The sequence below is a fragment of the Hippichthys cyanospilos genome, chromosome 7 (assembly GCF_059441005.1).
Source record: "Hippichthys cyanospilos isolate Australia breed blue-spotted pipefish chromosome 7, RoL_Hcya_1.0, whole genome shotgun sequence".
NCBI classification, from domain to species: Eukaryota; Metazoa; Chordata; class Actinopteri; order Syngnathiformes; family Syngnathidae; genus Hippichthys; species Hippichthys cyanospilos.
The window spans coordinates 23,099,007-23,125,423 of record NC_142375.1 but is presented as its reverse complement, the minus strand read 5'-3'; the positions used below and the strand labels follow the sequence as shown (position 1 = coordinate 23,125,423).

General features: G+C 41.5%; 3 protein-coding genes and 2 long non-coding RNA genes across 20 annotated transcripts in view; 3 read left to right on the top strand and 2 right to left on the bottom strand.

The window, feature by feature from the left end:
- Positions 1 to 12,855, top strand: part of LOC148421659 (uncharacterized) — a 46,836-nt gene extending 33,981 nt beyond the window's left edge. Inside the window, exon 6 of the long non-coding RNA XR_015866146.1 lies at positions 12,301 to 12,855. This is a non-coding gene — a long non-coding RNA (uncharacterized LOC148421659). The remainder of the gene's footprint in view (positions 1 to 12,300) is intronic.
- Positions 4,482 to 10,959, bottom strand: cyp4v2a (cytochrome P450, family 4, subfamily V, member 2a). Its single transcript, XM_088419458.1, has 11 exons — positions 10,698 to 10,959; positions 9,849 to 9,961; positions 8,821 to 8,906; positions 8,355 to 8,545; positions 7,356 to 7,425; positions 7,145 to 7,271; positions 6,910 to 7,068; positions 6,708 to 6,810; positions 5,420 to 5,554; positions 5,109 to 5,288; positions 4,482 to 4,891 (listed from the first exon to the last, which is right to left on the bottom strand). The coding sequence occupies exons 1-11, from the start codon at positions 10,885 to 10,887 to the stop codon at positions 4,707 to 4,709; spliced, it is 1,539 nt and encodes a 512-aa protein (XP_088275584.1). The 5' UTR covers positions 10,888 to 10,959; the 3' UTR covers positions 4,482 to 4,706.
- Positions 11,995 to 25,307, bottom strand: tlr3 (toll-like receptor 3). 4 transcript variants are annotated; one of them, XM_088419455.1, is made up of 8 exons: positions 24,883 to 25,307; positions 23,905 to 24,030; positions 21,237 to 21,320; positions 20,251 to 20,383; positions 17,004 to 17,426; positions 15,843 to 16,037; positions 13,472 to 15,327; positions 11,995 to 12,543 (listed from the first exon to the last, which is right to left on the bottom strand). In XM_088419455.1, exons 5-8 carry the CDS (start codon positions 17,244 to 17,246, stop codon positions 12,306 to 12,308), a joined length of 2,532 nt encoding a protein of 843 aa, XP_088275581.1. In that variant the 5' UTR covers positions 17,247 to 17,426; positions 20,251 to 20,383; positions 21,237 to 21,320; positions 23,905 to 24,030; positions 24,883 to 25,307; the 3' UTR covers positions 11,995 to 12,305. The 4 variants fall into 4 exon arrangements, with proteins under 4 accessions (XP_088275581.1, XP_088275582.1, XP_088275580.1 ...); XM_088419456.1 differs by lacking the exons at positions 21,237 to 21,320; positions 23,905 to 24,030; positions 24,883 to 25,307 and having other exon boundaries at positions 20,251 to 20,939; XM_088419454.1 differs by lacking the exons at positions 20,251 to 20,383; positions 21,237 to 21,320; positions 23,905 to 24,030; positions 24,883 to 25,307 and adding an exon at positions 18,551 to 18,891.
- On the top strand, positions 13,366 to 18,086 carry LOC148421658 (uncharacterized). 2 transcript variants are annotated; one of them, XR_015866145.1, is made up of 5 exons: positions 13,366 to 13,929; positions 14,009 to 14,286; positions 14,422 to 14,662; positions 14,725 to 14,947; positions 16,927 to 18,086. It is a non-coding gene; the product is annotated as an uncharacterized LOC148421658 (long non-coding RNA). The 2 variants fall into 2 exon arrangements; XR_015866144.1 differs by having other exon boundaries at positions 14,422 to 14,947.
- sorbs2a (sorbin and SH3 domain containing 2a) overlaps positions 24,964 to 26,417 on the top strand; it is a 51,694-nt gene continuing 50,240 nt past the window's right edge. For 4 of the 12 annotated variants that reach the window (XM_088419448.1, XM_088419450.1, XM_088419446.1 and 1 more), the window contains exon 1: positions 25,026 to 25,429. The gene's annotated coding sequence lies outside the window, so the exon portion shown is untranslated. Of the gene's footprint in view, positions 25,430 to 26,417 lie in introns of all 12 variants that reach the window. The other 8 variants (XM_088419451.1, XM_088419444.1, XM_088419443.1 and 5 more) reach the window with 7 other exon arrangements.

Sequence of the window (26,417 nt, the reverse complement as noted above, 5' to 3'; positions counted from 1 at the left end):
TTCCCCCGTGACACCCCCCCCCCCCCCCCCCCAGAGTTCCCGCCGAGCGCGAAGAATGAGGCTGCATACGGAATGGTCGCTGGTGCGCGATTACCATTTGCGGGGCAAAGGGGCAGAGGGGAGGCGGTGAGAGGGGCAAAGCCAAGATCATTAGCGAAGGCCAAAGTCAAAGCTTCAGCAAGGTTAAGGCACGTTGGGATTTTTAGTCGCTGCCTCCGCACTCGGAATAAGAATCACTTCCTGCCCTTTTATACTTACGGACGGGGGTACTTCTTAAATTCACCAGTTGCCCAGCAGATCATTACAATAATTAATAAAGACCTCTGTACTATGTTACAAGTAAATACATTCATAAATTAATCATTTCTGTGTGAGTTTGAAATGTACGAGGGCATTTGAATGCACCTCATGCATCATGAGCCGTCAACGCTCTAAATAATTAACTAAGTAATGCCAAAAGATTTTTTTTTTTTTCTTTTTTACTGGACAACCACAAAAATGTGAAAAAGTATGCGTCTAAAAAAGATGACCCAATATTTGGGTCCATTTGACCCAACGTTGGGGGTTGTTGTACCTCAAACAACTCCCAAAATGGGTCTTTTTCTATAGGTCAACCTCAAAAACTTGGTTGTTTTGAAAAATAAATAAATAAATAAATAAATAATATGGGTCACATAAGAGCTGACCAAATATTTGGGTGTTTTGCAAAAATTACTGGTCAGAAAAGGATTGACCCAATATTTGGGTCAATTTGACCCAACTGAGTTGTTTTACCCCAGACAACCTCAAAGATTGGGTTTTTTTTTTTTTTTAATAAATAACCCATTAATGGGTCAAAAAAAGGACCAATCTCATATTTGGGTCAATTTGACCCGACTCTTTGAGTCCTTTTATAGCAAACAACCCCAAAAAAAAGTCATTCTCTCAAGAACACCCTCTAAAATGGAGTTTGGTCTTTTTTTTTTTTTTTTTTTTAACCCATTACTGGGTATTTAACCCAACTGTTTGAGTGCAAAAAAGAATTGCAACAATAGAGGGTACTATGTGGACTCATGAGAAGTACCAATATGTCTTCAAAATCCTCGGTACGCTACAGGCAAAAATTCAGAAGTGTGTACCACACGGGTGTCAAACATACGGCTCGAGGGCCATTTTGTGGCCCACAAACAGGTAGAATTCGGCCGCCAAGATAATTTTGTAATCTAGGTCTGTCTTACTGCCTTTCCCAGCATCCCCCCCCCCCGCCAAACCGCCCTATTTGGTACACCCCGCCCTTGTTTTGACTGAGCGTGACACGTCCTGATTGAATCATTGTGTTGTTGCTTTAATGTCTTTTTAATGGAGGAGGAAAATGACCTGATTTCTGTTGAACAAGACAGCAAATAGGAACACGGCGAGTGGAAGACGCGTGGGCGATTAGATGTGTGTGTGTGCGTGCGCCCGTGTGTGTGTGTGAGTGACTAAAAGCAACCCAGGGAGATTGCAGTGTGTCATGGAGCGGTCCCGTGCTGCTCAGTCAGGTCGAGGCGAGCTGTCGTTTCCTGTCCTCATCAACGCCTTGTGCGTGCGTGCGTGCGTGCAGGAGACATCTTAGATGTGTAGCTACAAATACGATGACGACCAAGCTACACTTTCTTTTCGTGTCCCGAGGCAGCGCCTGCGACAACTAAGTTAAAGTCTTTATTTCCGTGGGATTTTAGGCCATGTCACCCAAAAGGTTCAAGGGTCAATCAAACCTGTCTTCGCTAGCGACATATCTTGCTAGCTTGTTGTTTATTTTGCTAGCTAGCTAGCATCTATCTACCTATCTATCTGTCGCTAGCTACATATCTTGCTAGCTTGTTGTTTATTTTGCTAGCTAGCAAGCATCTATCTACCTATCTATCTGTCGTTAGCTACATATCTTGCTAGCTTGTTTATTTTGCGAGCTAGCTAGCATCTATCCATCCATCCATCAGCTAGCTAGCAATAGATAGCTCTTAAAACTTGATTGCGCCACTATTTCAGTTGTAATTGTTCATATTTTCTAACACTAGATATGCTTTTTAGTTTAGATCCTCCATTTTTGATGTATAATATCAAAGGAAAAGCACGCAAAAAAAAAAAAAAAACACTAGGAGGCGAAAATGTTGCAAAGATTGTCAAAATATGTCAACTTTCAATCTGCGGTCCCGCCGTCCTTTCTAAATGCTTGCAAACGGGAGGTCGAGAGGTAGACAAATTTAGCCCATGTTGGGCTTATTTACTGCCATTCAAAATTGGAGGTAATGTCAACTTTGGACAAACTGAAAACCCGATGTTTTATCATGTAAGTCCCCCGATTTGTGCGTGAATCCTTTCAAGGCCAACTTGACAACGGGGTGCAATCGAAATTTTTGTATTGACAGCCCAAAACCAACGGGTGGCGCTAGCAACCAACTTATGACATTTGCAAGCCTTCCAATGACTTCTAAGAATGCCTTAGCCTGCACTCCCATAATGCAAAAGTCATAATACTCAAATTATGACATAATAAATACTCCTACTTCAATTTCATAAGTATATAACTATACAGCTATACAGCGTAGTCACTTTTGCTATTGTTGCATTTCCACTTTATATATATATATATATATATATATATATATATATATATATTTTTTTTTTTTTTTGAACATTTGGGGGGTTGAAAGTAAATATTTATTTGTATTATATCTATCTAAGACGCTAGCGTGACTTTTATAATGTATTGCCGCCTCCTTGCGGACATTAGGGTGAACTACAAGTCTTGGAAAAGTAGGCCAGCGCAAGTCGTGCGCATGTATGTCATCATTCTTTCTCATCATTTTCCTCCTGATCATCCTTTTCATTTTAATCCTCATCTTCCTCATCCTCTTCAACTCCTTCCTCCTCATCTTCATCTCCACCCTCCTCTTCATCCTCCTCCTCACAATTGTCCTCATTCTTTTTTCATCCAACGTCACGGTTTTCCTTTTCTTTCTGAGCCGTCACGATGGCCACCAAATCGTTCTTCCTTGTTTTCATCTTCACCTTCCTCACTCTCACGCTCTTCAACTTTTCCAACCGGAAGCTCTTCAGCTCCCTCATCATCCTCTTCTTGGTGTCCTTCATCTCCTAACATCCCCCATCTTTCTCATCCTGTTCTTCATCCTCCTCTTCATCTTCTTTATCATCTTCCTCATCCCTTTGAAGTGTTGCGGCGCTTGAGGTTCACGCGCCAGCAGGCAGAAGCAATCAAATCGATGAAGTGATGCTGGACATGATGAAGATGAATGAATTTTTAATATTTCTTCTTGTCAAATTCATTTCTAACACTACTCGAAATATACTTCGGGTATGAAAAAGTTACCTTAAATGTATGTCACATCAATGGGGCAGCATTGAAAGAATACGCTAGGGAGCTGAAATTTCACCCAGATGACGATGAAAAGATGAAATGTTCTTCGTGTTTACATTTTGAAGAGGACTGCGGTTTAGATTCCCATATTAAGGTATCGTTCCGGTTTTGTGAATATCTCGGCCAGCGTCGATTATGCGGGGCGCTGAATAATTGAAATAATCCTCATCCATTCATCATCGCCCGACCTCTTCTGTGACGTTATGAATGGAGGTCATTTGTTACGCTGTCCTGTCATCATGACCACTGGCCATTCATCCTCATTGGCCTCAATTGGCCAACATCCTCACACATCTATCTATCTATGTATCTCTAGCTAGCTAGCTACCTAGCTGGTGCTAGCTATCTAATGGTAACTAGTCATATAGCTTATCTAATTGGGATATACTGTACATACAGTACATCTTCCTTCAGCCCTTGGTATCTTTTCCAGGATGGTGCTATCACTCGATCGCTACATCCATCACATTTGCTTTCTTCTGATGTTTATCCGGCGCCACTACATCAGGCTGCTTGGCTATCACCGGTTTGTCAGTCTGGATCTGGACGTCCAACAGGATCTTGGCTTGGTTGTTCTCCGCCACCTTTGGAGATATCGGCCTTGGTATGTTGTACATGACCTAAAGTGGCAGTGGCAGTCCATCTGGCTCCTTCTCCTTACTAGATTTATTTGATGTGAAGAATTGACTGAGCACATTACCTCATGACTTTACGTTAATTCCAGAGATTTACTCGTAAGGCTAGCTAGCATTAGCATTGTTGTTATTGAAGTTGTTACGCAAATTTACAAGTCAGCCAACAGCTCTCGGCAATTCTTTGGATTCTGCGACCTTTGTGCCGCGAAGCTATAAACAAGAGACAACCTGCAGCACACTTGGCAAGTGTGTGTAAATGTGTGTAAATGTGCTCAAGATAGCGACTAATCTGCTCTTTTGCGTCCCCGTTTCAACACACAAATGTTAAGGCTTATCTTTACAGACGTTATCAGAATCTTGTATGTTAAAGCCCTTTTAATAAATAGCTTTTAAAGATTAATTTTAAAACATGCAAAATAAAATACAACGATTAAATGAGGACACAAATATAGATTTTGAATTGTAATTTGAATTGGAAAACTAGTTATTAACTTTCATTATTTGAGTTGGATAACAACACCAAAAAAAGCTGTATATTCATGGTTGACATTAAAGTTCATTCAGACAGAAATGTAGCAGCATTCGGTTCTGAGAGAAATTATTTTAAAAAAAGAAAACAACCCCCCCCAAATTACCTCCATTCTCATTTGATTCTTTTCGCAAATCTTTTTTCCTCAACTAAGAAGAGTTGTCGGTTCTCCGTCCCGTTTTTCCAATTGGATCCAGATACCAAACTCGGGTCGCAGGATGAGCCCGGCCGTTGGACTCAGCTCCTCGCGTGATTGGCTGGCTTTCACGTTAAAATGACGCAATATGGAAGATAACACCACCTTTTCCTCCATGATCGCAAAGCGTTGACCTATCAGAGTAGAGATAACAAAGAATTATTCTATTAACATTAGCATAAGGAGAAGCATTAGCGTGAGGTGTATAGCTTTAGCGATTAACGTTAGCATCAGTATTTGAAAAAAATTAACATTAGCGTAAACATGAGCATTAGCGCGAAAACAAGTACCGGCGTCGGCGCTAGCTTTAGCATTAGCACGAGGAGGCCGAGCCGCGAGTTCGCTTCTTACCGATGCAGTTGCGGAGTCCGGCGGAGAAGGGGATATACGCGTAGGGCGGCCTTCCATCCAAATTTTCAGGCATGAAGCGTTCGGGCCGGAATTCTTCGGGCTCAGGGAAGTAGCGGGGATCTCGGTGGAGAGCGTAGGTGATGACGACGGCGTTGGTGCCTTTCGGTACGTTGTAGCCATCTCGTACGAAACAAAAATTGTGGGGGTTAAATGTCAGATCTTACAAGACTTTCCGAGTTCACGTGCTTTTGGAGCCTCAATGGCCGCCGTGCGCAGAAAGTGGAGCTAATAGCGCCTTAGCTTATACGTACTAATGACGGTGTCCTCGCAAAGGACGCGTGCGAAGAAGGGCACGGACGGATACAGGCGCAGGGCCTCCTTGATGACGCACTCCAAATACTTGAGCTGCTTCAGGTCTTCCATGCTGGCCACACGTCGGGATGCACCTCGGGAAAAAAAAAAAACGCATCGGCGTTACGTTGATTTGTACGTGATGAAGTCGGTGGTCTGCTACCGACGTTTCGTAAGCCCAAGAGCGATCGCGTGCATCCGAATCCTCGCGAGGAGCATCAAAGCAAAATAAGCGCAAAACCGAATTATGTTGCGCGTGTCCGTTTTCCTGTTTTTGTCTTCCGTATTTGCGAGAACCGCCTGGAGTTTTCGACCGACATAATGAGGACATTTTAAAGAAGTGGGGATGTTTACTTGTTGAGACGTCTTTTTCGAAGGTCATGACTTGGGCAAACTGCGGCTCGGGGGCCTCATGTGGCCCGCTAAGGTTTTGAATCCGGCCCGAAATTACGTATCAATCAGGAGGAGAATGATAATATTAATTTCCTGAAGGATAGCGGAACTATTAGTGCTTTAAAATAGTAGCTGTTAGCAATGAAAAAAAAACTATACAGTATTTTGTTCATTTCATTTCCAGTTATTGGAGGAGTTATTTCAATATACAGCAGAACAGCATCTTATGCAGCGATACGTAGAGTCGAGTAATATGTATGCGCACTGACCGGCAAATTTGAATTTTGGAATTGTTGTTGATGACGTAAAGTGAGAAAAATGCCGCAACATGGGGGACAAAAAAATCGTCTTTCACTTTGTAACGTGAAAAAAAAATTGCCATAACCCCACGGGTCCACTGTATGATTAAATACATGGGACTTAAATAACACATATTGCTTGTGTTTATTTTCTATTAAAATTGAAGCATTAGTTTTCTAGATATCACACTTTATTTTCTCTTATAAGGTAGATAATCAAAACGTTCCGTCCGTCTGTTCCTGGCTCAACCTGGTTAATTTTTAGAACCTTTTCCAGCCCTGGAGCCAACCCTGGGTTAGGGTCAGGGTCAGGGTCACGGTTAGGCAATCATTGCTGATGGGTAAGGTTAAGGTTTAGGGTGAGGAAATGCATTATGTCAATGGATGTCCTCGCAAGTATAGCTGTGCAAACACGTTTGTGTTTGTGTGTTTTTCTATGTGTGTTTTGGCTTTTTAGATTTTCGCAGCTATCATTTCCCCGAAGCGCAACTCCCAACTCCAAACAAACACATTAGAGGCAATGAGTCAGCGTGTGTGTGTGTGTGTGTGTGTGTACCAAACACTTCCTGAAGCTCGCATTGAACTTTATGGTGCACGTCTGGGTGAGAGCCCAGCAGATGAAGGGCCCAGTTCATGGAGGCCGCTGTTGTGTCGTGACCCTGCAAAAACAACAACATATACGTATATGTATATATTAGGGGCCCAACACACACAGAAAGATACATTTGAATGAATGGAAAAAATGTACGAGTAGCAACCCGAAACATGAAAGTGTCCACTTCCTCTTGGATGTCCCGGTGGCTCATTGGGTTTCCGTCCTCGTCTTTGGTCTTGAGCAGCATGTCCAGGAACGCTCGCCTCTTCCTGGTCTCGCTCTCATCCTCCAGTTTCAAACTCTCTGCTCGCTCCTGAATCACCTGGCAGGAGGTCGCGTGTGCAATGTGTGATATATATATATATATATATATATATATATATATATATATAAATTACCTCATACGTGAAAGAATGTAGCAGTTTGAGCGTGCTGTCATGGACGTTGCCCTCGCCAAAGTATTTGTAGGTAAAATCAGGCCAGAACCACGGCGCCCTCTGTCTGCGACTGATAATGTCGCTCATCCTCAAAACAAACACAAGGGAGTGGCATGCAAGGCATTATTTCCTCAAACTGCGCGATGTAGGTCAAAATGAAATATGCGCTTACTTGTAGACGCTCTGGACGTACTCTGACTCAGAATCGCTTTGGGCGTGGATTTTCTTTCCCATGGCAGTTTCTAGATAAGAGATGAAAACAAATGCAAAATGAGTGCCTTGCCGCCGTAGTTTATTGGCAATTTCCAATGTACAGTAGTTTTGAAAATGTACGTTTTCGGTATGGGTGAGCAGCGATAGGCAAACAAAGCTTCATGAAGCAATTTGTGATTATTTTCGACTCCTCTAGATGGCACTCTTGGCCATCTTGTAATACACAACTAACGAGTCTTTAAACCAACAGCATCATTAATAGGAGTAAAATTTCAATAATAAAAATCATACAAATGAAAAATAAATAAGAGTAAATGTGTCATAATAAGAGCATAAATAATGATGGTCAAAGTAAATGAATCATAATAACACAATCATGAATAAATACAATTAATGGAAGTAAATAAATCAATAAATAATAAAACTAAATGAATAATAATAATAAATGTATCATAATAAGAGCATAAATAATGATAGTCAAAGTAAATGAATCATAATAACACAATCATGAATAAATACAATTAATGGAAGTAAATAAATCATAATAATGCAATAAATACATAATAAAACTAAATGAATAATAATAATCAGAAATAAATGATAAAAATACAGAACTAGTCTAGAAACCAGCAGCAGCATCTAGAAAGTAAAATTTCAATAATAAAAATGATAAATTCCAGATAAACAAAATTCTAAAACAAATAATCACTAAATAATAATAAAATCAGCAAATCATAAAATAAATAAATAAATACTGAGATCAAACCATGAATAAACGAATATTTCAAACAAAAACAAAATCACAAATGTTTCACGAAGCTTCGTTTTCCTATCGCGACGCGATTCAACTTCCCTCGCTAATCGGTCCCCGCGCAACCATCATGTTGTTCTTGATAACTATCAAAACGACAGACTTCAGCCTCGATAAGAACCGAGCGGGTATTTACGGGTCACCGACCGCAGATGATGTCGAGCGCGCACAGCGTGACGTAGTTGAAGCAGTTGAAGGGGCCCCCGCCGGCCCGCGAGGCCAACTTCTTCACCAGGATCTCGGCCTGCTCGTTCATCACCTCCAGGAAATCCTGCAGGATGGTGAAGTGGAACGTGGGGGTCAGCATCTTGCGCCGCTGGCGCCACTTTGAGCCTGTGCTGTCAAAAAGAGCGGCCGGACTTCATTGGAATTCAGTCTAATTGTCTATCATATTTAGTAAAGACACCCAAGTCGGCCGTTTTGTTTTGAAAAAGACGCTTTGGGGCAAATTCCAGGGGGAAAAGAAATCAGATAAATTGGAAAAAATTTGCCTCCGATGGTAGCGCCACCAACTGACGTGAAACGGATTCAAAATGTCTACCGTATGAGCGTGCTTAAGAAGTTGAAGCAAATAGCTGAAAGTGTTGATGTGAGTGATTTGGAACTTTTGTACCTGGTTAGCAGACCGGTTCCAAGCCAGGGATGGAGGAAGCTATAACTTATTGATTTGTCCATGTGAACAGGATTGCTCACAATTGGCTAAGGAGGGGAAAAAAAAGACACACATAAAAAATTTGTATCATATTTTCCGCAGGCACATTTTCAATGAATGGCCTGTTTTACACAGTTTTCCTGTGTAAGGTGCAACGCATTATAAGGGGCATAGAAAAGAAGCTACGGTTGGGGTTACAGTTTGCATCCACTAGATGGAGCTGCGCTAAAGGAAATGTCAACAAAACAATCAGATAAGTCATTTAAACGTTTCAATCAGAAATTGAGAATAAAGATTTTTTGTGGAAAAATGGGGGAAAAATACCTCTTGATTACATTAAAAGACGGTTTAGCTCAATGTCAAGATGAATTCTAAGTTCAAACCATTATTATAATTCAATTAAATATTCAACTTAAATGTATTAATTACAAACATTAATTTGATAGAATTGTACTTTAACAAATAAATGTATCGCATATCAAAATTTCAAACAGGGTGTTCTTAACATTGTAAAAGATAAATGTATAACTGAAACGCAGATGTAAAAACTGAATAATTTACATGGCAATTAAGGTATTTTATTTTATTGTCCCCAAAAAATGAACTCTTGCAATTTATGCACCTTATAGAGTAGAAAATACGGAAGGTAAACTGGCATAATATATTCATATAGTGCATCTGCTCAAGTCAAAAGTCGTTAACATTAATCGGAAAAATTAATTAATACATTAATACAAAGAATGAAATGATGTTTTTGTCACACTGGATCAATTGAATGGCCATTGTCCACTTGGGGGCAGTATAAGACAGCTAGCCAGGCGGCGCATGGACATCTGTGTGGTATTGACGGCTCAGCTCCTCGCAGAGGATAAAGAATATATGGCTGGTAGTACTATTGAAAAAAATTCAAAATGTGTTGCCGGAGCCCCTATAACATATCACATTGTAGAAAAAGTGAAGTACTTTCCCAGACGTGCCGTATACGATACCTCGATAGTCTCGGCATGATAGACGATTACAAACGGCACTATCCCAAGCCAGAGTTTAATCAGCGGCGTATTGCGGAACTCTTCCGCGTAACCCTGAATTTGCTGGAAGAACTCTGGAACACAAAATAAATATCGTTAGTGCGCATCTGAGGTTCTCAAATCTTGGGGATCTGCAAAATAATTGAAAATGAACTTGTACTGTTTAAAAAAAATGGCCACCGGATGGCATTATTATGATTTACGTGATAGTCAAATGATTCATAACTGCCTCCCCTACAACTATAGAAGACGGTTCATCAACATTTGTCTAAATTTCAGCTGTCACATACACTACAAGTGAAACAAAGTATTGATGAGGTTGAATTCTATCTTGCACTTCCTGGCCACGAGCCAATCAGACAAAAAAAATGTATATACCAACAAAATCATACTTTAAATAAGGTAAATATTTCAACTTTATAAATGGTTTTGAAACATATCTTGATCTTGGAAAAAGAAATTGATTTTCATAAGATTATGAATTTGAATCCAAACAAAAATGGTGTTTTTTTTTTTTTATGTTACTTCTTGGGAAATTGTTTTTAAAAAATGTTGGTAAAATATGACTTTTTTGCCAAATGAATACTTTTTCTTTTAATATGAATTTGTTACATTAGCATTTGATCCTGGAAAATTTTGGCTTAATTTCTATAAGATTACAACTTTCCGTCCTGACAAAAAATGTTCTTATTCTTGCACACATGACAAATGATTTCTTATGAAATTAAATGTGTTTGTCCAATATAAAACTCACAATAATGTAAGAATAAAACAATTCACATTTAAACAATAATTAGCATGTCAGCTCACCTACAGCGTCGGTCTTCAAGTCCAGCGCGTTGCCGACGAAGGGGTACGTGCGGCTCACGGCCGGTATGGGCTTCATCAGCAGCCAGTTTTTCACGTAGGCGCTCAGCTGTTTGTAAAGCAGCGCCGCCAGAAGCAGAAGCAGGCCCGCGGCCAGCAACGGCGCCGACGCGGCCACGGATACCACGGCCATGTCGCTTTGCTCTGCCGGCGGAGTTGCGCTCCGAGGCGGGCGCTGTCGTACGGGGTGGGAGGGGCAAACGCCCTTTGTGCCTTTTATCTTTAACTACAAACAGATGTTGGACTTTTTACGTAACGGTCGGAGGCGGGTCGGCAGCAGAACGCCAAGGGCGTCCAGCCCGACATTGGCTGATATGAACTCGCTCCATCCCGAAGATTGATCTGGACGGGTTTTTGGTTTTGAGTCCAGATATTCAATACCAGGTACCCGGTATATTTTTTATCATTGTTTACAAGCGTTCAACAGGTTTAACGACTGCTGTTTATGTTCCCTCGAATGGCCTCCTGTCGTCCAATCAGGAGTGAGTTCACACCCCTTTCACCCCGCCCACGCCAACCACTTAATTAATGTGCTGCTTTTTTCTTGCGCGCTTCTTTTTTTTTTTTTTACGAGCTTGTTTATTTACGTGCTCTTTTTTTGTGCGCTTTTGTCTTGCGACGACCTTTTTTTTGTTTGCTTACTTTTTTGTTTGTGTAATTTGCACTCCGGGGCCATTGTAAGTCAGAGATTAATTTAGGTAATTAACTCATCAAATCGTCGGTAGAGAAAGAAAACTTGTCACAGGATTAACTACTGCTCAAAGATGATTGTTATGTTCAATTACCCAGAGTAATTATTTACCTTAGATCATTAACTCCTTCAATCCCAAAGACATATTTTTACGTTTTTCAAGTCTAGACATTCAATATTGCGTGTATAATATTTTTTCTAAATATGTTTTAAGTGATTTGCTAGCAAATACTATATGAATTATGTTAAAAAGTAATTAATTACTCAGGTAATTAAGAATTGAACTAATTGATTAGATTAATCATTTAGTTTCAAAAGTAATTGATTCCTTTAATATTTTAATATCTAGGTACTTTAGTACTTGATTACTAATGTACTTGATTGATTACAAAAGTAAGTGATTTCTGTAATACTTAATTACCTCAAGTAAATGATTACTTTAGTACTCAATTATCGAAGGTATTTGATTACTTTTTAAAGTAACAGACATTTTTAGCCCTTTCAGTCAAAGATTAGATTTTTTTTTTAAATAAAAACAAACACATGGGATTGAATGTCCATGAATATATATTTATAACAATTATGCCATAATTAAGACATAATTAAGACATAAATTAGTTCTGAAGTTCAGAGGAATTCATTGTATCTTCTGACACAAATAATGATTTCATCAATTTATTTGGAGAACAAATGCAGGGCAGCAAATCAGACTTGTTGAGCAAGTGTACCTAATAAAATGTCCCACAACTTCATATAATGTCACCTTAACTTTTTTGCCGTACCATTTTTGGTTTGCTTCGACCTTTCACGTAAAAGTGAAAATAAATTCCCTGACCTGATTATGACCCCGCAAAGGTCCTTCAACGCAGGGACGGAAATCGATTGGTCATCCCGAGGGCGATGAGCAGCTTCTGACGAAAGGCGACCACTCGCTCCTTGTGGACGGGCCAACGGAGGACGCAGCGAGGCCTCAGCATCCCGCGACGCAGGAAGAGCGAGCGCGACAGCTTGTAGTCGTGCACGTCCTGCAGGAAGACCAGGATCACCGAGTCCCTGCTGGCCTCCATCACCTGGTGCAACGCATGGTGGGCCTTGAAACTGCGTGGACCAAACCAAAAAGGTTGAATGAGAATATTGAGCTGCGCAACTTTTATGGGAATTACGGTAGTTTTAATATGGCCCCTGCAGCTTTTTGTAGGCCTTGTAGTCGCGACGAGTGAACAGAAATGTTGTTGCACGACTATTCAGGGAATTACGGCAGTATTCATTTAGTCTTCACGGTTTTTGTAGGTCGAAGCTGTCTGGGAGAAAAAAGTTGAATGAAAATTTATCTGCACAACTTTTATGGCAATTACGGTAGTCGTAATTGAGTCTATGCAGGTGTTGTGGGCCTTAAAGCTGCATGGAGGAACAAATAGGGTGGAATGGAAGAAAAAAATGTTGGAAAAATGGAAACGTTTTGTGGGAATTATGGTAGTCTTCATTTAGTTTTCAAAGAATTTGTAGGCCTTGAAGCTGCATGGCAGGGGTAAAAAATTTTTATTATAGTCTTAATTTAGCTTTTGCTGCCTTTGAGGGACTTGAAGCTTGAAGTTTGAATGAAAATTGACGTGCACGACTATTTGGGGAATTACGGTAGTCTTAATTTGGCTTTCAAGCTTTTGTGGATGAACGACAAACGTAAAATCGGATTTAATCTGAAATAAAAATCCCCAATGTATGCCTCGCTCCCCTAAGCAATGGATGGAAGTTTTCATTTGCGGAGTTTCGGAAGGATTTTCCGTCGTCGTTTTCAGCTCTGCCATATTTTGATGATTTATTGGGCATCGGTCTTTCATCTGTGGCATTTACATTTAATGTGCATTTGATATAATGTGCATCTTGGGGGAGAATTAGGATTGTCTTCTTTTCACATGCGTTTCTTTGTTAGATTCCTGCTTTAATCGTTTGAATCAGTGCAACTTTGGGGGGGGGTTCCCTAATTTTCATGTGGAAATCTTTAGTCTGAGAACACAAAATGATCTACCGGCTGCACCACGGATCTCTGAGGAGGCTTTCGGTGACCACAAAAAGAATTTTGCGGGAGTTTCTCATGTTCTCCACGATGGACTCCAGCTGGGACGTGCCCGGCACCGAGTCCCGTTCCTCCAGGCAAAACCTGCACGCCTTGCCCTCCAGGGGCATCAAGGCTCTCTCCACCCAGCCGCCGTCCACCTCGGCGTGGACCACGTAGGCGTCGTATTCAAACTGCCGACCTTCCTCCGCCGAGGCGTCGCCGAAGCCCAAAAGCCGGTTGACCAGGACGTTCCAGTAGAACCGGATCCTCCAGCCGTGGAATCGCACGAGAAGCGACGTCACCGTCAGCAGCAGCACCAGGGTGTTGCTCAATATGTAAAGCGCCCGGAACGGCGCCACGTCCTTACAGGAGAGCGGGTCGAAATCCAAGATGGAGCGGTTGAAGTACGCCAGGGGCGTATTGCAAAGGTACCGCTCCCTCAGGTTGGGAATGTCGGTGGCGTTGCTGGTGTTCAACCAGGTCACGAACCACAGGACGCTCTCGCAGGTGCAGTCGAAGGGATTTCGATCCATGAGGAGAAAGCTGAGGTTGGACAGAGGGACCCGGAAAACCTGGGGTCTCACGGCCGTGATCAGGCTCCTCTGAAGACGTAGGGCCTTCAGGGAGGTCAGCCCGTCGAAAATCGAGTCCTTCAGGTTGTTGAGCAGGTTGTTGCTGAGGCTGAGGTCGCGCAGGTTCCTCAGCTCGCTCAGCGCCCCCCCCGGGATCTCGTCCAGCCCGTTGCTGTCCATCTGGAGGCTCTCCAGGTTCCCCAAGCCTTTCAGGTAGAGCACGGGTCCGCCCAGATTGGCGTCCTTCCACAAACGCGCCAGATTGTTGTGTTGCAGCTTGAGGACCTTCAGCTTGACCAGTTTGTCCAGCAGGTCGGCTCTCAAGTTGGCGATGTTGTTGTTGCTCAGGTCCAGGTTTTCGAGACGGGACAGCGGTTCGAACGGAGACGGATCCAAATTCAAGGACGAGGCCGTCAGGCTTTTACTCAGCGTCAGGACCCTGAGAAGGGGAACCCCGACGAAGGAGGCGGAGCTGAGGTCCACCGTCTGGCGGTTGATGGACATGTGAAGCTCCTGGAGCAGATCCAAACCTCGGAACTCCTCCCCGCTCAGGGTCTGCTTGATGAAATTGAAATCCAAGAAAAGATGGGTAAGGTTCCTCAAATGGGAGAAGGCGCCACCTTGAATCCGGATAACGGCCGTCCCCGTCAGGTTGAGCTTCAGCAAACGCGACTCGCCCAGCGAAGACAGCGTGGCGGCGGAGATGCTTTTCAACGACGCGTAGCTGCTCCAGCTCATGTCCAGATATTTCAGACTTTTCAAACCCGCGAAGGTGTGTTGGGTAATCTCCCGCGCCGAAGTCTTCTGCAGACACAGAGTCTCCACGGATCCCAAGGGCCGGAAGGAGAAATCGTCGATGATAGGCGTGGCGGAGGTACGACTTTTCACCAGAGCTTTTCTCAAGTCCAGTCGTCGCAAACCGCCAAGGCCCTGAAATGTCTTCTCGGTTAAGTGCTTGATGTTGTTATCCGACAAATTGAGAGCGTCCAGTTTGCCCAGCCACCGGAAGGAGCCCTCTTCGATTTTACCCATGCCGTTGCCCGAGAGGTCCAGCGAGGTTACGTTGGTCTTCTGCAAATCCTTGAAGGTGGCGTTGGTGAGCGTGACCAGCTTCATCCTCTGTAGGGACAATTTCTGGATGGACGTCCCCGCTAACGCCGCGCAGAGTTTGGAGATAGCCGTGGTTCCCATGTTGCTCCCGTCCATGGTTAAAATCCGCAAGTGGGAAATGGGCCGGAAGGAACCGGGATCCACCTGGGGAAAAATACGTGGACAACAATTAGGGACGTCCTGAGAACGTCCTCCTATGTTCCCGGCATTGTTTGAGTTATTCACATTTTGAATAAGATTTACTTGAGTAAAATCTTGGAATTCAAGTAAAAATGGTCAAATAAAATACAATGCAAGAGGACAGGAATGAAAGTAGGTTTAAAAGATGGAAATATTTTAATATTTGATTCATTTTTTTGGTCGGACCGAAAACAATACGAATAGTCACTCTGTGCTCACCGATACTGTCTACCGAGCTCGAGTACTCAAATTTTAATACTAGGACAAAAAGAGTTCTCTCGGATACAGCAGATGATTCGTCGACGTCAAACTGCTGCTGTTGACATGATGTCAGATATTTTTCCTTAAGTATCGGTGGCTGGTGTTGGCAACATCTAAGAGTACCCGATACCTTTAACCCTTGTGCAGTATATGAAGCATTTTTTGGTCATATTCTTCCACATCGTTCTCACAGCATTTTAGCCTTTTTTTCTCCTTACTGTTTTGATGCTGGCGGATTCCAGGTTGAGGATTTGCAGGGATGCCGAGTGGCTAAAGAGCGCAAAGTCATCCTTGGCCAAAGCCGAGAAGGAGTTGAAGCCTAGTTTAAGCTCCAGCAGGTGGGGCATCTGAGGCCTGGAGCCCAGCTTGGCCGAGTAGAGGTTGTTCTTTGACACATCCAGGAATTTCACACTCTGAAAGGCAGAAATGAGGGAGTGGCATGACTGGACTTGAGGCGTTTTTCTTAAAGGGCCCATCTGCTGGAAATTGCACTTTTTTAACCATGTTATAGTGTTTATTTCAATTGGGGGCGGGGGAGGAGAGATTCTGCACCGAGTCGGCCGAGCGAATAGCAATATTTCCTTTGTTAGTTTCAAAGGTGTATTGTTGACTAGGCTTTCATGAACTTGTTTATTAGTAAATATTTGTCCCTGCCCACCCCCCCCCCCCCAAAAAAAAAAAAATAACAAAAAGTGTCAGACCTAATCCAAAAAAGAAATCATTTCAAATCAATATTTGTCCACAGAGAAATATTCAACTTGAAGAGTCCTCTTTTTGGATCATAGACAATCTGGGGGAGGATCGGGCTTTGAACAAAAATAAAACTGAATAAGCTACCAAACGTAACTTGTATTTTCCTGAAACAATTACCGTATTTTGCGCACGATAAGGCGCCCCTAAAAGCCTTAATTTTTTTAAAAAGCTGATGGTGCGCCTTAAAATCAGGTGCGCCTTATATATGGATCAATATTGGGATTGGTAGATGAGGAACGAAGCGATAAAGTCAGCTTTAGCTGTTTCTTTTGAGTGTTTACAGTTGAACAAGGTTGCTCATATTGACATTGACTTATTATGCTATTGAGAGTTTAGAGTTATTGTTATTACTTTTGGTATTACTATATTGCGATTGAAAAAGTTTTGAAATAAGTCATTAACTGAGGGTGCGCCTTATAGTCCGGTGCGCCTTATATGTGGAAAAGGTTTTCAAATATGCCTTTAATTGAGGGTGCGCCTTATAATCCTTTCAGTGTGGAAAATACGGTCATTCAAGAATGATTTTTTTTGCATGTTTGTTTAATTTAGGGCTACTGCTTCCCATCCCCGCTTGAAAGGAGAACTTGAAAGCGACGGGAAAGCCACGGGACAGCGGATCCCAATACCTGCAGCCCGGCGAAAACTTCCCCTTTCAGCTTGAGCCTGTTGCCGGACAAACGCAACGCGGTCAGGTTCCCGCAGGCGCTCACGTCCTCCCCCTGGACGGCGTGCACCTCGTTATGATCCGCGTCGAGAGACCGCAGGCGCGGCAGCGCCCGGCACAGCCCGCCGTCCAGTTTGGTGAGGCTGTTGAAACTGACGTCCAGGCGCAGGAGCCCCGCGTAGGGGGCCAGCGAGGCCGGGGGCATCTGGCTCAGCCGGTTGTGGGAGAGATCCAAGTCGCTGATATCGCCGGGGAGGTCCGGCGGCACGGCGGCCAGGCTCAGGCGGCTGCAGTCGGCTTTGGTGCCTCGGATGCGGCAGGTGGTCTTCTTCTCGGAGGCCTGGACCGGGCGTCCCGGGATGAAGTGGGCCAGGAGGAAGAGGACCTGCGGACGAAAGGGAAGCGCTTTGAGACCTGAAATCGGTGAAGTCGTCGTTATGGGTTTGATGGAACTTCCAAACGTCCTAAGACTTGAGAACTGTTAAAATGAGAAAGTTTTGCGGTGGTTTGACGGATTGCCGCTAAATCGTTCAATCCCAAAGACTCATGTTTACTTTTTTTTTTTTTTTCTCGTCCAGATACGCAATATAGATTTATATTAAAATACTGCTCCCTCTGTAGTCTTTAGCCAAAACAAAACACTCTGGGGTGTACTTCCGCGTAAAAAATATGTTAGATTAATATGTTTAAAAGCACCTGCCAACTGTCATGATTTTTTGAAAGAATGAACGATTTTTAAAAAGCTAACAACAACATGCTAGCCGACTATCCCATTTTTCTATTTTTATTTCCGCAATATTAGTTTTCATCATGATTCATGTTTTGCAGATTGAAAGGGGACTCCATTTTGTTTGCAAAAGATGCAAAGTCACTGTCAGGATTTTTTTTTTTCTTTAAAGAAAATTTAAACAGGGATGCATTTTTAAAAAGCTAACAGCAGCATGCTAGCTATCAACATGGACTTTATTCCGTTTTAAAACTTTTTCCATTTTATTTTTATTCCTGCAGTCTTATTTTCATTATAATGATTTACATTTTACAGACTAAAAAGAGACACAATTTGTATTTGCAAAAGATGCAAAGCATCTGTCATGATTTTTTTCTTCAAAATTAAAGAAAAGATGCATTTTTAAAAAGCCAACAGCAGCATGCTAGCTGTCAACGTGGACTCCATTTTAAAACTTTTGAATGACAAAAATGACAAAACTTTGCAAAAAATACAAAGCAAAATCACTGTCATGATTTTTTCAACAAAATTGTAAAAGATTGACGTTTTAAAAAGCTAACAGCATGCAAGCTAGCAATTTGAACTTTATTGCACTTCATAAAAAATGGTCTATATTTTATATTAACGTTTATTATAGTTATTTATATTTTAACGGCTACAAAGGGGCAACCTTTTGTTTGCAAAAGGTGCAATGCAAAGTCACACATACAATTTTGTAAACTATCACGTAGTCGAAATGACCCAAAACTCATTTTATTTATTTTTTTTCCTCAAGTTCTTACCAGGATTTTCCCGTCTCTGGAGCTCATGGTTTCCAAACGAACAAGTCGTATTTCCTCAACAGTGTAGACATCAGAGCTTCCACCAAATAACCTTTGCACGCGCAAAATACGGACATGAGATTTCTACCTCCGCTTTCGCTTCTTCTTTAGCAGCTTCACACTGTGCACTGTGCACAAACCAAAACACGCACACACACAAAAAAAAAAACACAAGTCCAATTTGCAAGGTTTGTTTTCAATGCCAAGCTGGCAGGAGTAAACCTGTCTGCTAGGCCTCCATTTTGAGAATGAACATTTACCAAGACGTGATCTAGGTCAAACAAAAGAAAAAAAAAATCCTCTACTTGTCACTCCCTGTGTGGGTGGTGCTTTAACACAATTTGCCCTTGATACACACACACAAACGCGCACACACGCCCACACGCGATGAGTGAAACTTGTTTTGATACGCCCAAGCTTCATGCATGAATGAATAGGGAAATACTCACACGAGGCCTGGGTGGGTGGAGCAACTTTTTCATTTTTTTTTTCCAACAAAGCACATTTTGCATGACACTCCCACTTTATTTCTTTTTCATTCCTTCCCCCCACGGTCCAAAAATATGCACTATAGGTTCACAAAATTGATCGATGGAAGGATTTAAAAAGCATGCTTCTCTCGCAATTACAACTGGGATTCGTTGAGATTGCTTCAATGCACCACTAGAGGGCAGCACAAGTCTAGAAATCATCTTGTCTTTTTTTCTGACCACTATTGTTGATTTTTTTGTTTGTTTTTGACTTTGTAGTGGCAATTTGTTTTTAGTTTACAGTGGTGAACTTGTTTTACACTTGCCTGACAGTCAATAATATTGGAGTTTTTATTCATACATAATTATTTTAATGTACGTTTTTAAACCTGCTACCTCCAATGCATTTGGTTTCATTTGAAAGGGCATTTAGTGTAAAATTAGAAGATATATAAAAATGTAGATACTCAGATTGGTTTTTGACCAGTTTAGGGTTTACGTACCAAGCTTCTTGCTCTATTACAACTAGGATTCGTTGAGATTGCTTCAATGCACCACTAGAGGGCAGCACAAGTCTAGAAATCATCTTGTCTTATTTCTGACCACTTTTGTTGATTTTTTGTTGATGTTTTTGACTTTGTAGTGGCAATTTGTTTTTAGTTTACAGTGGTGAACTTGTTTTACACTTCCCTGACAGTCAATAATATTGGAGTTTTTATTCATACATAATTATGTTAATGTACGTTTTTAAACCTGCTACCTCCAATGCATTTGGTATCATTTGAAAGCGTATTTAGTATCAAATTAGAATATATATTAAAATTTAGATAATCGATGTTCATTTTTGAAAACGCAAGGCTGATTTTGGAAAACTGCATTGCGAATAATGGCGATAAACAACACAAAGGATATGAATATGAATGGAATCATTTTAAACATGTTTTGGAACAATGGAAAATTAAAAATCAAGAACTAAAGGCAGGTTAAAAAAATGACTCAACGAAAAGATGTATATTATTTATATACACACGCATATACTGTATATTTTAGGAAGAGATTCAGTCTCACATAGGAGAAAAAAATCACTTAAAATGTGTAATTGTTATACCAATTTTAAATTCTGTGACACACTTTGGTAATCGTGGACAAATACCAACACAAAGCAGTAATATCAGGTCATGTCGCTCTTACCTTTTTCTCCTCCCTCCCTCAGATGAATCGTTTACAACCGTCCCGGCCTGGGATCGAAGGCACCTGCTAAACCCTGCGGCTTACGCGCCCGGGAGGGGGGGGGCTTTGCTCCATTGACTCGATTGCTGTAGAACTGTCAAAAGCAAAAAGAAGAAAACACCAATACAATAACAGGTGAGGCTCTTCCTGTTCATATGCAAATAAGCAATAACTGTCAGCATAATTTATGTCAAACATATTGTCATGCAATTCGGTTTTCTATGGAGGTAAAAAAAAAGGGGTTGACAATAAATGATGTACGAACTTTCGATTCCAAGGTTTTGAAAAAATCTTTTAAACTGACAGCGTAAAAAGGATATCTTTCACTTCTGATTTTGCAACTTTTGAGATGCTTTTGACAAAGATGGGTCGCCCCATTCGCTGACTGCACCTGTGCATTTGGGTGCCGGAGACTCTCCGTGCTTGGCTTTTTATTCTCAGCTTCATTTTAAATGATGAATATAGTTAAGTATTATTGGAAAGAACTGTATGTGTAATGGTCGCAATTCTGCGCTGTCCACTTACCCAAACACACCTACTGATAATTAGCCTATAGTCATGCGAAGTAGTTTTGCAAAATGACCAAGTTTGCCATTTTTTTTTAATGGTTATTGATGGAACCGCTATTAGAAGATCTAAAACACACCTAAACCTAGAACTTGCCTTTTTACAAGCTATTCTAGTTGGTCAAAATATGACATTGCATTTTGACTGGGTAGATTTCTTATTAAAACTCATTCCATCCCAAAGACGTATTTATATGTGTTTACAGCACAGGCATTCAATCCCAAGTAAAAGAGGCTCTCAAGTAGTTTTGTGTGTATATATATATATATATATATATATATATATATATATATTTGTGTATTTATTTTAACATCTGCTTTAAATATTTATAGTTTTAAAAGGCGGTAGTTAGCGTCATATAACGGGAGTGGCCTGGCAACTTTTTCCTTCTTTCAAGTCCATGTTGAGGTCCTCCTGGCCGAACACAGGGATGTTCTTGCGGGTCATCTTCTAAGCCACGTTTCCTAAAAAGGAACAGGAGAGCTTCAGGGTCAAATTCCTCATCCCTGAAAATCCTGCAAGGACACACGAACGATGTAAGACGACAGTCTGCTAACTCGCTCACCCCAAATGTCTCGGCGCATTAGGATTGGACCACTGCGGGCTTCCGCAGGGTTCTTAATCACCTTCTGCCGCCCCCTCCCCAACCTCATCAATTGGATTAATGGGCCCATTTCTTAATTATAGCAGCCGATAGGATTTTCAGCTTTACTCGAGAACAATCAGGGAAGGAATTTCAAAGATTTGTTTTGATAAATACTTTCTTCCTGCAGGCTCATTAGCAATGAAATAAATGCTCGGCATTTTGGTCATTTCGCACAATTCACTGCTCTCGCTCGGAGACTTTGCTCAGTTATATTGTTCATTTCTCGGCAATAGAAAGCATTAAATGAGATTTCCTGATACCAAGCGTCTTTGCGTCTTTCCAGTTGCGTAACACCATTTGAGAAGCGCTGATTTTGAATCGATGTTTTGAGAACATACTCAAAAAATACTTTACTTTGTGTGTGTTTTGCTCTTATGTATCACTATAACGCAATGTAGCAAAAATATCCTTCATTTTCCAGTTAGTTTGTTCTTAATTTGAAACTGAAGATATATATATATATATATATATATTGTTCCTGTCATGAAATTAAATTTGCTGATATCTGCAGCAACCCTGTTACCCCCAGTGGTGCACGTGACCCCATTTGCGAGCCATCGGTTCATGCAATTATAGTGCTTAATGCAACATAAATCAGCAGAGTATGGCCCTTCAAATATCGCTTAAAAATAATCATCCAATCAGTTCGTATTTTTTAACATACCACAAAATGAGTTGATGAGGTCATTTTGAATATGTAAGAATTAGTCAGGAACATCGCCAACTTTTGGCCCGGCATATATTAATTCTTTCTACGTTTCCCCAAATTCTCCATTAAAATTCACACTCAATCTCATACGTTGACATTATTGATATCTCGCGTCCTCGCAACCAAGGCGCTAACGACAGCTGCTGTACTGTCGCAGCCTGCCTGGCAGCGGATGCGGCGGATGCCAGTCTCCAAGTGTAATCATAATAATAATTTAAAAGGGCACTGTCTTTTGCAAGTTGTGCTTTGACAGATGTGAAGAGGTGCGTTGCGTAACGCGCGCCAACTTCCCGGCTTCATGCCCTCAAAAGGAGAGGCGAGAGATGTGCTTGGCTGCACACGTGAGATGAAGGGCCAAAGAAAAAGCTCGTTGGGAAAAATGGGATTTACCCAGGATGCGGACGACAAAGGAAAACGGTTTCCAAACATTTACCCTCCTGGAAATCTCAACTCATTGCTCTTTTCAAATCAAGAGCAAATGAATTGGAAGATGACGCTACGCCTTGCTAAAGTGTGTTACAGTGACTCCTTTGTATACTTTTATTTAATGCCATGACAGGAACAGTCCCTTGTTCCTTTCAATTCAAGAGCAAATGTATTGAAACATGACAGCCTAGCTATTGTTGCTAGGCAGAATTTATAGGGCAAAATTGTATCCTGTTTACTTGTTGGGCTCAATTATGGCCATCTGATTGTCACTCAGTAGAATTTGTATTCATTTATTGCTGGTCATAATAAAGTCTTTAAATTCTGCCTAGCAACAAATTTGACTGAGCCCTATAAATTCTGCCTCCTGACAAATGTCAGTTCACTGAGTCCATATTGCTAAAACAATTACCTGCACGCTAAAACAAAAGGTCAACAAGGTTGTAAAACTGGTTGCTGAGGCGCGACACACAGTCATCAACTCTGGTGTTATTATAATACTGAATGTTTCAGGGTCAATTCACAGATGACTGATGTCATAAAAGTTTTACAAATTGTAATTTGGAAATAAGAGTAACAACAACAACTTGTTATCTACCAAAAACAATCCAGAATATTTAAGGGAGTCAAGTCTTACCGTATGTTAAAATACTACGTTGCTAATCCGTGGCATCTTGGTGCCAAGCAACTAAGTTGGACTGAGGAGCTTCATTTAGTTCGCCCGAAGCTTTGTCACCCCCTTGTGGCATTTATAAGCAATTAAAAAAACTTTTAGGGTAGGCCTCGATTACCCGCATATTTTTACTATATTATCCTCCCACTCCCTTAAAAGAATTCTGTTAAATTCTGTTAAACGCAAACTAATTCCCTACCAGTACGTTTTTTGCGGTCCAGTACAAATAGATCTTTTTTTGCCGTCCATGGCAGTGAATGAATTAAAAAGCAGTGAAGCAGTTTCGAAGCCACTTTTTCCCAGACAATAGCGGTATTCAATTCCCAATCGATACCAATACAAAGTACTGATAGCACTAAAACCTTTGATACACCCAACACGCAAAAAAAATACAGATTGTTTAAAATTGCATAAACCTTTTTTTATTCTTCTAATTTGTAGTTTCCGATATTGTTATCGGCGTCCATCGCTCGCACCGATACCTTGAAATAACGATAATATGGTCACTTGCCATCCCTTTTTATTAATCGTATATAAATGTGTTTCATGTAAGATTTGAGGCCTTTGACCAGCTCTTAAGACAATGACGCTCACCTGATATGATGTCATCGCCAAACCATGACTTCATGCACTCAAACTCCATTCGGCACCTTCACGCCGCCTTCTGACACTGACCAGACTGCTCAACTCTACCGTATCAGCTGTTCCAAATGTGGATCCCTTTGAGAATGGATAAGAAAAGATATGAGGGCACGCTGATTAAAAAAAAACAAAACAAAACAAAAAATACCAGGCTGCTTTTCTTTCACGTTCTGGATGGCATCCGCGCATGTAAAAATACATGCAAGCTTGATGTAAATAAAGCTATGGCGGTTGTGTAAATGTCATGTTTTAATATTATCATTTATAGAAGTACAATAATTATTAACTCATTCAGTGTGGATGAGAATTTTCATCTTTTAAAATAGTAATAGCAATAATAAATCATAAAATTCTGCACATTTTTTTATGGCGAAGAGCTGACACCCTTGACTAAAGCCAGTTGACTGTAGTGATAACTGTGACCATTGGATGGCAGTGTTTCCTCATTTACAAGCCAGCTGTTAGCTACATGCAAGCGTAACTGAAGAATGGAAGTCGATCTTTCAATGGCAGCACCCATATTTACACAGACATAGCACACAATATAGTACAAAATAGTTGAGGGAGCGCTTTGATAATAGAGGGAGGCAAAACAACATAAACACAGCCAACCCCACAGGTCATGACAGTGTTGCCGTAAAGCGGAAAAGATGCCATGATGAGGGGACGAAAAAACGTAGTATTCTACTTCGTAATGTGAAAAAAACGCAAGCATGCCAGGGACGCCGTAACCCGGGGCTATACTGTATTCTAAAATGCTAATTATACTGGCCCGTTAGAGGTTTCATTTCCCAACGCTTGGCACTGAAAGTTAACCTCCGTAATTGGCGTGAAATTAAGTTAATCTCTCAATCGTTTTTGTCTATTGATTATGGACAGCACACTGTGGTGGTCCCATTCTTTTTGTTGTTGTTTTTAAAGCTAAATCACCTTGCGGGCCATATTAGGCCTCTTCCTGGACCAGATCCGGCCCGCGAGCCTTATGTTTGTCACAGCGCGACTCGAGCGTCTGCTTCGCACGTGACGTCACGAGTTCTCCGCCGGCTCGCCGAAGGACACCGGCTCTGCCTCGTCCCTTCTTCGCCTCCCGGGAGGGGGCCTGCCCTTGTCGCCGGGGTGAGATAGAGAGCGGGGAGGAGCGGAGTGGAAGCCGGAGGGCGAGCGAGAGAGCAGCGGGCGGGGGCATTTGGACAATTTCGCCGCATTGCTATACGATCCCCCACCCGGTGCCCCCACCCTGTGAGAAGGGAGGTGGGAGTTGTCCGCCTCGGGGAATCCACCACTAGCTAAGACACTAGTAAGCAGGTGGACTGTTAGAAAGCAGGTGGACGGCCGCTTACCTCGCTCGCTTCTCGCTCGGGTTTTCTGTTGTTTTCGGGTGTGATTTAACGTTAAAGTGAAGACTTTTTTTTTTCTTTTTTTTTTTTTAGCATGGAGGACGCTGACAAGCTAGCCAGGACGAGGCTGCTTTGCTAAGGTAGGCACCTCACCGAACGCCTCACCTTTCTTCATCTTATTTTGTTTTCTTCCAAATACGTTTCGAACAAATTAATGTCATTTCATTTTAATATCTTTTCAAGCGCCGATAGTAGCCTTTTAGTGACCCCCCGGACGTCCGCCGGGGCAGATGAGTACGGGCAAGCCGGTCGAGGTCGCCCCTGTTGTCGCCATGGTGCGTTCAAGTGAGCCGCTCTTTTTCCATCACATTTATGGAAGAGAGATAGATTTAAAAATAATAATAAAAGGACGCCGAGCTTTCTCTTGTTTAAACACCGGAAGGATTAAGACGTGTAAAGATACCTTAAACAACAAACAGCCTTGTAATGGTCAGTTTCCCCGTTTTAATCCTTCAATGCCGCATAATCGCTTTTGTCATTGACTGCAGACTACAAAACGCATCCGTGCATTCTACAGAATATTGGAAATGATTCATTGGATTAACCTATATTCTTGTCTTTTTAATGACATAAACCAGTGCTTTGTTTAAATATTAGAAAAGAACATATACATTTGCTGTCGTTTAAGATCAGAAAAGAAGCTTTACTGGCATTTAAGTGTAAAAAGACGTTAACGTACTACACTAGGCGTAAATGAAAGCGATTTTCAATTTAAATGTGTTTATTTTGATTATGCATAAAGAGCAACGGCTATTGAACATTTCGGGTCAGAGGAGAAGTTTTTCCAAGTTCTGTTGCCAATCAAATAACGAACATATGTTTTAGACATTTCACTCTAATATTCAAAATTCTGTGATTGGGGAAAAAAAGAAACTGTGTTTCAGTCAATTTAGCAATTTTTGAGGTTTATTGGTACATGGGAAACTTTTGAACTGAAGTATGTGCTACGAAGCCGCCAGTATTTCACCTCATTTGTGCGACTATACCTGAAAGTGAAAAATGCGACAGGATCCGAATTTAAGTGCCATCACATTCAAAATCCATAGATTTTAAAACAATGGTTCTTAA

What these genes read in the sequence shown, in the direction of transcription:
- cyp4v2a (XM_088419458.1), bottom strand. Translation starts at nt 10,887, where the DNA reads ATGGCCGTGGTATCCGTGGCCGCGTCGGCGCCGTTGCTGGCCGCGGGC. An exon ending in CTTGAAGACCGACGCTGTAG is followed by an intron (nt 9,962 to 10,697) that starts GTGAGCTGACAT and finishes TTTGTGTTCCAG; the next exon opens with AGTTCTTCCAGCAAATTCAG. An exon ending in GGAACCGGTCTGCTAACCAG is followed by an intron (nt 8,546 to 8,820) that starts GTACAAAAGTTC and finishes TCTTTTTGACAG; the next exon opens with CACAGGCTCAAAGTGGCGCC.
- tlr3 (XM_088419454.1), bottom strand. Translation starts at nt 18,577, where the DNA reads ATGAGCTCCAGAGACGGGAAAATCCTG. An exon ending in AAGTTTTCGCCGGGCTGCAG is followed by an intron (nt 16,038 to 17,003) that starts GTATTGGGATCC and finishes TCTGCCTTTCAG; the next exon opens with AGTGTGAAATTCCTGGATGT. An exon ending in AATCCGCCAGCATCAAAACA is followed by an intron (nt 15,328 to 15,842) that starts GTAAGGAGAAAA and finishes ATTTTTCCCCAG; the next exon opens with GTGGATCCCGGTTCCTTCCG.